Below are 13,327 nucleotides of genomic sequence, written 5' to 3' on the forward strand. Positions count from 1 at the left end.
CATGCCCATCACCTATGGTCTCTCTCTGAGACTTCCCTCTCTGGTGTTCAGTATTATTATGACAACAGAAATTAATTTCTGAACCAAGAGGAATAAAAAACCAAACAAGAGGACTAAGTGATATAATCACCATGGCCAGCCCTATGAGATATGTTGTGGGGAAGGCTGTCCCCACAAGCTCAAGTCATGCAGTGGTTCTAAGGGATGTTGGAATATCTCTTACCTTAGGTTCCCGCATGCGGATGTGGACACACACACACACACACATCTTGGGGTGAAAAAAGGACCTTTTATTAGTTATAAACAGGAATGTCATTAAGGCAGCAGAGATGCTACTGGAGTCTACTTCACTGTTAGATCTGCATCTGCCTACTAGTCTTTCCCTTCACAGCCCAATGAAACCCAAGCTTTGAGCTACATTTCAAGGGCCAAGGAAATATCATATGGAGAAACAAGATTACTATCCAAGAAGAACCTATCTTCAAAATAACAGCCTAGGTACTACACTTGTACAAAGGGCAGCCCTACTTAGAACTCAGCCCTCGGGTACCTGGAATCACACCTGGGCCAATCAAGTTAAAAGAGGGGGGTTTTCCGAGAACAGTCAACCATCAAAGCCAGCATCTGGATCCATCCATGAAACTTCCCAGCCTTGGGAAGTTATATTTTAACTTATAATATAGGGGAATATAAGTTCCCTTTTCCTCCTTGTATCAATGGGTATCCACTGAGCAGTCCCCTCAGAAAGAACTCAGCTATAAACTCTCCCTAACCTACAGCCCAATGCTTTGAATAGATCACAGTGACAGGGTGGTAGAAATGGGGAAAGAAAACTGAATTCCTTCTAAGCCTTCTGTAAAACAACTGAACTTTAAAAGTACTTTTTTCTTTTGCATTCTGCAACAGAACTCCAGAGCTCCTGATATTTCACAAGGCTCCAGGAGTGCATAAGGAAAAACAGGACAGATCAAAAAATATCATAGAATTCCTACCCTCATCAGTCAGAAGAAATGGAATAAATCAACAAGTGGTCCCAGAAATTACACCATCCCCATGATTCGAAAAAAGCCATTTAACTCCCTGGTGATAGATAGTATTCGATCTAAAGAACTGCCTCGATATTTCAAACGGGATAGCTAAAAGACAGCAGATTACCTAAGGGAAGGGACGGACTAAGTTTCCCACGCCTGTTGGAACAGAAAGGCACACCTCAACACCAAGCCATAGGACAAGAGTTGGCCCAGCCCTGACTTTCCCTGCCCAACCCAAGTGGCCTCAACCTCCCCTGTGCCGCCAAGTGCTGAAACCCGCCAAAGAGCAATAGACTTATCATCTGCCTAGGCCATTCTTCCAGACAGGTAGTCCTGAGAAGGGGTCCCCGCTCGCTGATCTGAAAGGCCAAGGTGCCCCCAAAAGCCAACCCCTTCTCACTGCTAGCAAAAGACATCCTGGGGAGAGAGGAGGAAAGTTGTTGGAGAGGGCCAGAGGCATCAGCCATGACTCCTGAACAGAAAGAACGCCTTGGACTCCGGAGGGCAGGCAGCGCCATGTGCGGGTCCTCCATCGACCGCACACGTAGTGCCCACCCAGGCACCTAGGTTCCGAGGTCAACTCTCCCAGCCCAGCCCAGCCCAGCCCAGCCCAGCCCGTGGCAAGGCCTTACCCGCTGCAGTGGACTCCTCAGAAGTAGCCCCTGAGCCAGCTCCTGTCGCCTTCTCGCTGTGGCTATGGCTGAAGCTCTGGCCGTGATGCAGGAGGAGCCCCCAGAGGAGCCACAGGGCAACACGGGCGCACACATCCATGACTCCAGGTCTCAGTCAACATGCGCCTGATGTGGACACCTCGGGATCCCAGGGCAAACCCGGGAGCCCAGAAGTGTAGCCGACAGTCCTGGAACCCCAGGCAAGATGCCCTCGAGGCGCCGCAGCTGTCCAGCCACCCGCCGGCCTGCCTCCTCCGACAGCCAAAGGTCAAGCGCTCCAAGTTTGGGCGCGGGAGGAGGGCGGGAGCCTCGGGTCCAACAGCGGGTCCGCGGGAGCTGCGGCGGCCTGAGCGCCGAGTCTGCTCCAGCCGCTTCCGGAGAGTTTGGACAGGGCGGCCGCGGGCCGCTGTCAGCTCCGCAGCGGGCTACACCTCTGCCGGAGGAGCGGGCGGGCGGGATCTCCCGGGTACCGGGGCGGGGGAGGGAGGGCAGAGAGGGGAAGAGGGGGGCACCTGGCCTCGCCCCGCCGAGGAGCCGCCGGCAGCACAGGCTCGGGGAGCGCGTGCGACTCGCAGGTCCCCGCGGGCGCGGGCGCGGGCGGCTCCGGGATCCCAGGCCTCCTAGGCCGAGGTCAGCGCCCCCGCCCGGCCCCGTGCCCAGGCGCTCGGCGGTGCCCAGGTTCAGCAGGCGGACGCGCACTGGCCAGGCCCGGGACAGCGGCTCCGCGGCAGGCGGGCGGCGGGGGGCGGGGGGCGGCGCGGGGCGGCGCGGGGCGGGCCCGGGGCGGGCGGGGGCGTGCTCTCCTGCAGGCCCGCCCCGCGCCGCCCGGCCCCCGGCGAAGCCCGGCCCGCCCCAGCGCCCGGCTCCTCCCGGAATAACCTGTTGGAGGCGGCCGCCGCACGCCCCCGGCCCTGGCCCGCACGGGTCTCCGACAGGACCCGGCTCCGCGCCAAGGGTCGGGGCTCGGCCGCCCCTCCGCCCACGGGAGCCTCTCCCGCTCTCCCCGCCCGCCGGTGGGCGGGCCCCGGACACGCAGTTGCTCAGGTAACCCAGGCCTGCGGCGACGGCGGCAGGAACTGCCCCGCCCGGACCTCCGGGCCTCGGCGCGGCTCCACTCGCCTCAGCTCTAGGGCCGGCTTGGGCACAGGCCCCCGGCACAACGACCGCAGCCCCGGGCTGCGGGAAGCCACCGCCGCCGGGCCGGGCCGGGCCGGGCTGGGCCGGGCTGGGCCGGGCTGGGCCGGGCTGGGCCGGGGGCGCGCTCCCAGCCCCCCACTCCCGGCCGGCGCTCAGGCTCCGCCCTCCCGCCGCGCCGCGCAGCCAATCAGCTTCCTCCTCGCTGCAGTTTCGGAACCTGCGCGCTTAGTCACCCGTGCGCAGCGGCCCCTGGCGGGCAAATCTGGGTGCTGCAGGCGGGACTCGCGCTCCTGGGAGGCCCTGCCCCTTTGCAGAGGGGTTGGGGAGTGAAGCTAGGATCCGCCCCGAGGCAACCCTTTAGGGACTGCAAGTGTTTAGGGAGGAAATGATGCCAGAAAACAAAATGAAACGTCCAAAACACTATAGTTAAAATTGCCCCACACACCACTGAAGTCGGCTAAAGGACTCCATCTGCCTTCCTGACCCCCCCCCCTCCGCCTCATTCAAGGGAAGTCGGATGCCCTCCCTTTAACTGTCACAGCTCATTTTCCTACCTGCCCCTCAAATCCCCTCCCCTTTGAGGTTTTTGTGGGTAGGGCCTTGGCTGGTTCCTCTCGGCCTCTCTCCCAGCTCTCACTGTCGCTTGGAGGAGGTGTTAGCGACTTAGAATGAGTGCCCCAATGAAGAGAGAGCCGCGCCTAGGCCTCCTTCAACAGAGCCTGCATTTCCTGTTCTCTCTCGAGTATGCTGTCAGCAGATCTTTACTAAAAAACCTGCTCTGTGCCCTACCCTGTCCTTGGCATGGGAGGTAGGGGAAGGAATTAGGCCCAGTCTCTCCTCTGGCTGACAGTGCTAAGCTAGCTAGCTACCTGTTCCGAGAGAGCCCTCTGAAGACCAGCAACAGGGATTTGCCCAACAGCTGCCTGGCTTAAGGGCTAGGCTGTTGATATAAAAATACACTCCTCACGTCATCTACTACCACTCTCTCCCCTCTCAAACTCCAGTCACACTGCCTTTTAAGTTCCTCAAACACACTGAAACTTCACCACCACCACCCCGCCTTTGTATCTGCTGTTGCTTCTGCCTGAAACACTCTCCCCTCTACCTCCAGCTCCTCATATAGCTGCCCTTTCCTTCTTCCAGATACAGTTCAAGGTCTCCTCCTCAGAAACTCGCATTTCTGACCAGTGCCTCCAGTCCAGAATTGGACCATACAAAGGTCTAGCTCCCTCCACCTCGTAAGATTGAGTACTCAGAGGCCAGGGGGATGTGCCTTATTCATCTCTGAGAAAGGAGGATCCAGCCATGAGCCCTGCACATAGTACATGCTCAGTAAAAGCTGGTGAACATAAGTTAATTCACTCGACCACTAAAATATTTACTGAATAACGACTCTGTGCTGGGAAATTGGCCAAAAGAGAAGACAAGCCCCTGACCTAGGTTCTACTACACCTATCTCTTAGTCAGGGACCTTAGGCTCAAATGGCAAAGTCCGCAGATAGATAATACAATTGAGAGGAATAGGTGGGTAATAGGGAGTGGTGGGGACTGTGGCACACTGAAGAGCAGGCAGGAAGGTGGACTCCTTATTCCCAGATCATCTTTATTTTTTTTTAGAGATTTTATTTATTTGAAAGAAAGAGAGAGAATGAGTGGGGGGAGGGGCAGTGGGGGGTGGGGGAGAGAAGTAGACTCCCTGCTGAACAGGAAGCCTGATGCGAGGCTCTATCCCAGAACCCAAAGATCATGACCTAAGCTGAAGGCAGCTGTTCAACCAACTGAACCACCCAGGCACCCCCCGGATCATCTGTAAAAGAAAGTGGAAAGCTGGAGTTTCATATGACATAGCCCTTTTTTTAGTACTAGCAATTAATTTTTATTTTTTATTTTTTAAAGACTTTATTTATTTATTCATAGAGACACACACACACACACACACAGAGAGAGGCAGAAGACAGAGAGAACAGGCACTATGCAGAGAGCCTGACATGGGACTCGATCCAGGGTCTCCAGGATCAGCCCTGGGCTGCAGGCGGCGCTAAACCGCTGCGCCACCGGGACTGCCCTAGCAATTAATTTTTAAAGGTAAAAAGCCCTGTATGGACCACATACACACATTTACAGTATAAATTAATCACTCAGACTGCTAGTTTGTCACTTCTGCCTAAGCCAACTTGCCTGTTCACTTATCTAAGAGAACACACAAGAAAAAAGGAAAGTAAAACATGTTTAACTTCCTTGAAACTCGACTGCATTATTTCTCTTAGCTACCACATGATTTTAGGGGTAGTGTGAGTACATAACCCATTTGATACAAAAAGCCTCATCTTGAAGGCAGGAAGTGAGGGCCTGTTACCAATTCACACCAAGAATTTGAACTGTTGGAGCATGTTGCATTTCCTGTGAGGCTGAAATGGTGACTGGGAACTAAAAATAGAATTAGCATATGGGGCATCTGGCTGGCTCACTCAGTAGAAAATGCAACTCTTGATCTTAGGGTCCTGAGTTCAAGCCCTACATTGGGCGTGGGGCCTGTTCAATTTTTTAGAGAAGGAAGGAAGGAAGGAAGGAAGGCAGGCAGGCAGGCAGGAAGGAAGGAATTAGCATATGATCCAGCAATTTCACTTCTGGATATATATACTCAAAAAAATTGAAAGCAGGATTTCAGAGAGATATTTGTACACCCATGTTCACAGCAGCACTATTCACAATAGCCAAAAGGTAGAGTCTGAGTGGACAAAGGAATAAATACAATGTGGTATATACCTACAGTGGAATATTATTCAGCCTTAACGAGGAAGGAAATTCTACATACTACAATATGGATGAGCCCTGAGGACATTATGCTAAGTTAGATAAGCTGCTCACAAAAAACAAATGCTGTATGATTCTACATACGTGAGGTATCTAAAGTAGTGAAATGCAGAGAGACAGAGAGTAGGAGAGTGGTTGCCCAGAGAGGGTAGAAAATTGTTTAACAGATATACTTTAAGTTTTCCAAGATTAGTTGCAAAACAATGTGAATATACCAAACATGACTGAACTGTACACTTAAAAATGATGAAGAAGAGAGGATCACTGAGTGGCTCAGCGGTTTAGTGCCGCCTTTGGCCCAGGGCGTGATCCTGGATACCTGGGATCGATTCCCACATCAGGCTCCTTGAATGGAGCCTACTTCTCACTCTGCCCGTGTCTCTGCCTCTCTCTCTCTCTGTGCCTCTCATGAATAAATAAATAAAATCTTAAAAAAAAATGATGAAGAAGATAAACCTTAGGTTAGGTGTATTTTACCACAATTAAAAACAAAAATAAAAACAAATGGTAAAAATTAAAAAAAAAAAAAATGGTATCTGGGAACCAAAGCCACGGCCTACATAACAGGAGGAACATTTTGGTTTCCTCTCTCTGCCTCCCAAATAATGATGTAACATCAGAAAAGCCAGTTCCTGGGGCACCTGGGTGGTTCAGTGGGTTAAGTGCCTGCCATTGGCTTCAGTCATGATCCCAGGATCCTGAGATCAAGACCCACATTGGGCTCCCTGATGAGCAGGGGAACCTGCTTCTCCCTCTCTCTGCCTCTCCCCTCCACTCATGTGCATGCTATTTCTCTTTCAAATAAGCAAATAAAATCATTTTAAAAACAAGCCAATTCTCTTTTGTGGTTGTTTTTTTAAGATTTTATTTACTTATTCCTGAGAGAGGCAGAGAAAGAGGCAGAGACAGGAGAAATAGGCTCCATGCAAGGAGCCTGATATGGGACTTGATCCCGGAATCCGGGATCACGCCTTGAGCCTAAGGCAGATGCTCAACCGCTGAGCCACCCAAGTGTCCCCCAGTTCTCCTCTTGATCTTAGTCTCCCCAATTATAGGATTTATAAGTACCAGATTATTATTTCAGTTTGGCTTTAATATTTTACAAAACAAGAAAATCCTGAGACCTCATGTATCTTCCTGGATCTGAAGCTGTGACTCTCACTTCAGTAGCTCCTATGTTGGGTCTTAATGTGAGCTGTAGCCTCTGTAAGAACCCCTCCTCGCATTATGAGTCTCAGAGGAAACAAAGATTTTTTCTCATCTGTCTTTTCTAAACCTACACACCAAGCCCTTACCATATACCAGGTGTATCACCCTTGAATTGCTCTTAGGGCCTTTCTCCTGATATTCTGGTTGGTTAAATCAAAATTTTTTTTTCAAAAATTTTTTAAGATTTTTTTTTTTTTTTTTTTTAATGATAGGCACACAGTGAGAGAGAGAGAGAAGCAGAGACATAGGCAGAGGGAGAAGCAGGCTCCATGCACCGGGAGCCCGACATGGGATTCGATCCCGGGTCTCCAGGATCATGCCCTGGGCCAAAGGCAGGTGCTAAACCGCTGCGTCACCCAGGGATCCCAAGATTTTATTTATTTATTCATGAGAGACACAGAGAGTGAGGCAGAGACATAGGCAGAGGGAGAAGCAGTCTCCATGCAGGGAGCCCGGTGTGGGACTCAATCCCAGGACTCCAGGATCACGTCCTAGGCTGAAGGCAGGCACTAAACTGCTGAGCTACCCAGGCATCCCAGTTAAATAAAATTAGATTAACAATTCTCTTGCTTCTCTTCCACTCTTTGCAAGAGCTTTCACATCAAACATCTCTCTCCTTCACAAAAGCTCTACTAGATAAGACAGAAGCTATACTCATTATAGATAAACTAAGGCTGATGCTACCACATCAAGCTCTTCCCTTTGGAATTTTCTCTCTATCCTTCAAGTCTCAGCTGCAGTGAAAGAAAAGCATCCATGCCTTACCAATGGTGACAGCATAGCATGAACCAAAAGTTGTGGTTGGCATAAAATAAAATAAAATATAAAATACCCAGCTCAAAAGCTACTCCTTCCTTCCTTCACCACCTTGCCTGACTTGCCTAACTTGCACTGTGCTTCAGTCCTCTGCTATACCTTAGAGTACTTTTATAACTGGATTATGATTATCTTATAAGTATCTGTCTTCCCCATTAGCTTCTGCATTCATCAGGGACTGAATTTCATTCATCTTCATGCTCTCTCTGGCTAGTACAAAGCTGGTACTCGATAAAAGAACGTGAATGATGTGTGCTCTCTATGAACTGGCTGTCATGTCTCTAGCTTTCATTCCTCCCTACCACAGGGCTTCTGGTTACCAGTAGCTTTCATTCGGAAAGTGACAGTATCTTCAGTAGAAGTGCAATAAGGAGTCCTAAATCTGCTCCCAAAAGTTTAGTTTAAAATCCGAGTTTGGGCTCTGTTAGCAGTAGCGCCCCCTGGTGTTCAAAAATGGAAATTACAGCTATCCCTGAGAAAGGGCCCTAGGTCTGGCTGGGTCGGAATGAGGAGAGAGAGATTTTGATTGGCTTTTAGCAATTCTTCCATGCTAGTTTCACAAAGAAAATCACCTGCTTTTCCAAAATCAGGTGTAGGATCTTAGTACGGAGGTTCATTTATTGATTTGGCATATACCAAGCACCTGTTCATAACAACCCAGTTCCTATTCGTGAAGAGTTTGGTTTTTAGGGGAAATCTGTATATGAATAGTAATTAGCAGTTGTTGTATAATGTCTTGATAGGAATTGGTGAGGGAGCACAGAGGATTAGCAAGTAACTCCCTAAAGCAATCAGAGAAAAAAAAATAAAGCAATCAGAGGATGTGCAGAGGCACACACTTGTGGGGAGTGGGAGGGGTTCTGGAATTAGATTGCCTAGATTCACATCCTGGTACTGTTGGTGACTGCTTAAACTGAATTGCTTCTGGAAAATGCCAGCGCCAAAGAGGGAGGAATTCCCAGGGGGGATTATTCCAAATGATGTGGGTAACACTCAGTTTGGAGAACCTCAAAGATTCAAAGCTGCCCTGCCTGGGAGGATTGACTCTCCTAGGAGATAGGGCAAGCCCCTTCCCCTTCCTCCCCTCATTAGTTAGTTCCTCAGAGGGAATCAGGAACAATGGATCAGAGGACGCAACTCTAGAACTCTGTTGCGTTTGTCACTTCCCCTGTTTGTTCTTTTTGCTATCTCCTGTCTTGCTCATCATCTTCCCATGTCACAAAATAGGACATCAGGCTTGTCTTTGGGGGTAGCAATGAAGAAGAGCAATGAAGGGGAGGGGCAGGCTGAGAGAGGGAGCACCAGGGAATCAAGAGGAGCCCCATCAGAGACAAAGGAAAACTCAGGTTTAGGGTTAGTCTGAAGAGGCTGAGACTGGGACTGAACAGAAAGAAGACCCTTGTGAGCCACTGGTGAGCTATAGGAGATGGTGTTTATGCACACCAGGCTAGGAAGACCTCTTTGGAAGACAGGAGGGCAGAGGTGAAATCATTTCAAGGCTTTTTTTTTTTCCTCCTCCTTTCTGTCTCTGCCCTGCTCTTTTAGGGGCACCAAGTCATGGGCATATGAGAAATTAATGTTGTTGTACCCTAGGCAATCGGCTAGGGCATTCTATTTGCATTCTCTCATTTAATCCTCACAGTCCCACAAAGCCCGTAGTATTATCATTCCCATTTTAAAATGGAACTACATAGCTCCGCTCTGTGATCTTACAGCACATAATCACCTGTTTAAGATCTATCTCCCTTGCTAGTTACATCAGAATAGGGACTTATCTATGTTTTCACTGCTGCGTCATTGGCATGTGACATTATGCCTAGTCCAGAGGTTTTCAATAAATACGGGTTCAGGGAATGAATGAAAGTTCATGTGACTTGCCAAAGGCCACGATGAAAGTGGCACAAATGGGATTTGAATCCTGGACTGTCTGACTTCAGAACCTGTCTGATCTCTCTGTTTTACCCCCCAAAAGTACTTTCATATTTTGTCTCACTTCTAAAGGTCCCAGGGGGTGTTCTTGCTTCTCAGCTGCTTGTAAGCACAGACATACACCACCTACCAAGAGCTCACCTATTCAGAGAAAGTGAGCGAGAGAGTAGGAAGAAGAAACAGCCCTTTGGGTCCTGAGACCTCTTCCTACACTTTTCAGCTAAGCATCTTCCTCCTCTAAGAGGCCTTTGCAGACAGTCCCATCCCACTGCCTGTCTCCCACTCTTCTGTTCTTATTGGCCCATCCTATATCTGGCTCTAAGTCACCCGGCCTCTCGTGGTTCTACACATATCAATGCTTTATTATGGCAATTTTATTCCACAGATGACTCTGAAGACAAATGGATGCTTAGGCCTGCCTGTGCTAGGTCCAGTGGATGAACACAAGGATGAATCAGACACAACCTCAAAGAACTTATAGTCAGTGGGGGAGACAGATACAATTAACTAGAGCACAAAGCAAGATGACCTAAATGGTTTTAAAGAATATGCTATATACATAAACCTTAATTGCCTAATTATTATTCTAAAGAGTGTATCATAGAAAGTCAGAGCTCAAAGGTATTATCTGATTTAACCCTTGTTTTCCAGTGAAGGAGTCTGAAACCCAGATAAGAGTGAGGCCTGGGTAGTTTCAGTAGCCAGTCTGGCTGAGCCAAGACTAGACTTCAGGTCCTCTGAAGCACAGCGCAGGGCTCTTTCTTCCTCCTCTGGTATCTTCACATGTAGCAGGCCCATATCCCACCAGACTATGAAATCCTCGAGGCCAAGTCAGGTTCTCCCACCTAAGCAAGCTGAACTGAGGCCATGCATGCCCAAGACCAAGGGCTTTGGAAATTCAGTCTGACTCCATGCTGCCAATCCAGCATTTTGGTCTACTGTGTATAATGTGCACCCTACTCTTACTCTCCTACTCTACTCTTAGTCTTGTGCAGAGTAAAATCCCAAAGTTGATTTTTAAATTTTTTTTGCAAGAAACTTTTTAAAAATAAGCTCTTGGGGCACCTACGTGGCTCAGTCTGTTGAGCCTCTAACTCTTGGCTGGAGCTGTGATCTCAGGTGATGAGATCAGCCTGTGTAGGGGGGGCTCTATGCTCAGCACAGAGTCTGCTTAGGATTGTCTCTTCCTCTCCCTTTGTTCCTCCCCCTCGTGCACTCTCTCTCTCAAACAAATAAATAAGTCTTAAAAACAAAACAAAAAAAAAGTTCTTTATCCAGAATAGCAGTATATAAATCAGATAAAAGCAAAATCACTCTGGTTGAAGGGAAGGGAGGCCAGAGCCCCACTATTTTCCTCCCTTCAAATCCTGGGAGGGGAACTCTAGGAACTCAGCTCAAAAACCTTTGTTCTGAGACATAATTTTTAATGGCTTCTAGAAGCTGCTTTAGTATGTACTCCTCCACTGAACCCTGTCTTTTATGGAAACGCACAATGCTTTCTTCATCATCAAACGCCAAGCACCAGCCAGCCAGGTGTTCCTAGTAGGGTATAGAGGGGCATCAGATTTTCCTTTTGTCTTTCCTGCTCTCCTCTTCTCCACAGAGAGGAGTTTGTCCCAAGTGCTATGGGGAGGGAGGACAGAGACCCAAACTCCACGTAGGAGGATCAGGACAAGCTTACCCAGAAAGCTCATAGAGAATGAATTCACCTACTCAGTCATCTACCAGCTTGACTCTGACAGAGGCTCTATTTTGTTGTCCTATACCATACCCTCTAGCCATGTGTACTGTTGAGCACTTGAAATATGTCTAGTCAAAATTCAGATGTAGTGTGAGTATAAAACACATAGCAGATTTCAAAGCCTTAGTACAAAAAAAGAATGTAAAATACCCTATTCATTTGTATAGTGAATAATTTTATAGTGGTTACATGTTGAATGATCCCATTTTAGATATAGTGGGCTAAGTAAAACATATCATTAAAATTAATTTTACCTGTTTCTTTTTACTTTTTAAAAAATGTCATCAATAGAATATTTTAAGTTACATGTGTAGCTTACATTATTTTCATTAGACAGCACCGGGAGAGACTATCAACCGCATGGCAGAGGTGGGGTGGGTGTATCTGTGTTGTGGGAGGAAGGGTGATGGCAACCACGCAGGGAGTAGTCCTTTGGGGCCGAATTGTGAAAGTCTGAGTGGATTTCGCCTGGCAATACAGGAAAGAAGGCACGGCAGAGGGAATAGAAGGGGCAAAGACCCAAAGATGTGGGCAGACATGTTGTGTTTAGGAAACTTATTCTTTTTTATTTTTTTTAATAATTTTATTTACTTATTTATTTATTTATGATAGTCATACAGAGAGAGAGAAAGAGGCAGAGACACAGGCAGAGGGAGAAGCAGGCTCCATGCACCGGGAGCCCGACGTGGGATTCTATCCCAGGTCTCCAGGATCGCACCCTGGGCCAAAGGCAGGCGCCAAACCGCTGCGCCACCCAGGGATCCCGGAAACTTATTCTTATAGCATGATTTTTTTTTTTTTTTTAAGGCATTCGTTGAATGTTTACTTTGAGCCGGGCACCAATAGCAGGCCTTTCACATCCATTCTCATGTTATCTCCCCTCTACAGGACGAAGGAGAGGTTATTCTATTTTACCAAAGATAGAACTGAGGCTCAGAAGGTTACGCTATTTATTCTTCCTTTTTATCTGGAAAGCCTCTTGGAGACAGGGAGCCTGTCCTAAACGCCGCACGGAGCTGCAGCTGTCCACGTGGTAGGCGCTCAGAAAGTTTGGGTTGAACGGAGGAAGGCTATCCGCCCCTTCTGGAGCCGTCAGAGCTCCTGAGCAACACCTGGGTGCAGAAGCAGCAGAGGGCGCCCGCGAGCCCGTCCACCCAGCTGTCCCCGGGGCGCCGGCAGGATCTTGGGCCTGGGTGCCGCCCTGCAGCCCTAAGCGGTGGCGCGCCCGGCGGCGAGGAGAGAGAGGGCGAGGGCGAGGGCGAGGGCGAGCGCGAGGGCGAGGGCGAGGGGAGCCCTACGTCCTCCGCCCGCCCCGCCCCGCCCCGCCCCCTCCCCTCCCCAGAGCCCAGCGCACGGAGCAGCCGGTTGCGGAACGACGACACGACATCCTGTTTTTGGGGCCCGCGGCTCGGTCGGCGCCTCTGCTGATCTTGTCTTTCCCCGGGTGCTGACGCCAGCTCCCCTGCCCCCAGTCTCCGCACCCTCCCCAGGGGTCTGGGGCCTTCCCACTGCTGAATCACCACCACCGCGCGCTCCGCTGGGGCTCGGGGCAGGGGTGGGGACTGCCCCAGCCGGACCCACTCCGGCCAACCCGCAGGCTGGGCCAGCGCTCCCTCCCTGGGCTTGACCGAGGCGCCCACCCTGGGGCGCCGGTTCTCAGCATCTTCCCGCGGGGAGTGGGTGGGGCAAGATACGGGGAGGGGGACAAAAGCTTGGGGCCCCGGCTACGGCCTCGACTGGGGTGGGGTGGCACGGAGGAGACGGGCAGGACTGACCTTAGGAGACCTGACTTAGGGGCCTCCGAGGCAGAGGGCCGGGGTTAGGGAGCCCAGGGCCCGACCCCGGACCGCGCCGGGCAGGTGTTGGGGGGGGAGACCCCGGCCGGGGGGCCCGGGCCTCGCGCACTTCCCGGTCCGGCCCGCCCCGCCCCGCGCCCCGCCCCGCGCCCCGCCCCGCCCCGCCCCGCCCCGCCCCGCCCC

General features: G+C 50.5%; 1 protein-coding gene and 1 long non-coding RNA gene across 5 annotated transcripts in view; both read right to left on the reverse strand.

Moving 5' to 3' along the window:
• The window catches only part of STIM1 (stromal interaction molecule 1), a 198,961-nt gene extending 196,569 nt beyond the window's left edge, over window positions 1-2,392 (reverse strand). For 2 of the 4 annotated variants that reach the window (XM_077866783.1, XM_077866786.1), the window contains exon 1: window positions 1,664-2,388. In XM_077866783.1, the coding sequence (XP_077722909.1) occupies window positions 1,664-1,802 (139 nt within the window). In that variant the 5' untranslated portion in view covers window positions 1,803-2,388. Of the gene's footprint in view, window positions 1-1,663 lie in introns of all 4 variants that reach the window. The other 2 variants (XM_077866784.1, XM_077866785.1) reach the window with 2 other exon arrangements.
• A 9,889-nt stretch (window positions 2,393-12,281) lies between these two features.
• Window positions 12,282-13,269, reverse strand: LOC144295470 (uncharacterized). The gene is made up of 2 exons (XR_013362617.1): window positions 13,124-13,269; window positions 12,282-12,460 (listed from the first exon to the last, which is right to left on the reverse strand). It is a non-coding gene; the product is annotated as an uncharacterized LOC144295470 (long non-coding RNA).
• Window positions 13,270-13,327: the final 58 nt, after the last annotated feature.

This window comes from Canis aureus, chromosome 23 (assembly GCF_053574225.1).
Source record: "Canis aureus isolate CA01 chromosome 23, VMU_Caureus_v.1.0, whole genome shotgun sequence".
Taxonomy (NCBI): Eukaryota; Metazoa; Chordata; class Mammalia; order Carnivora; family Canidae; genus Canis; species Canis aureus.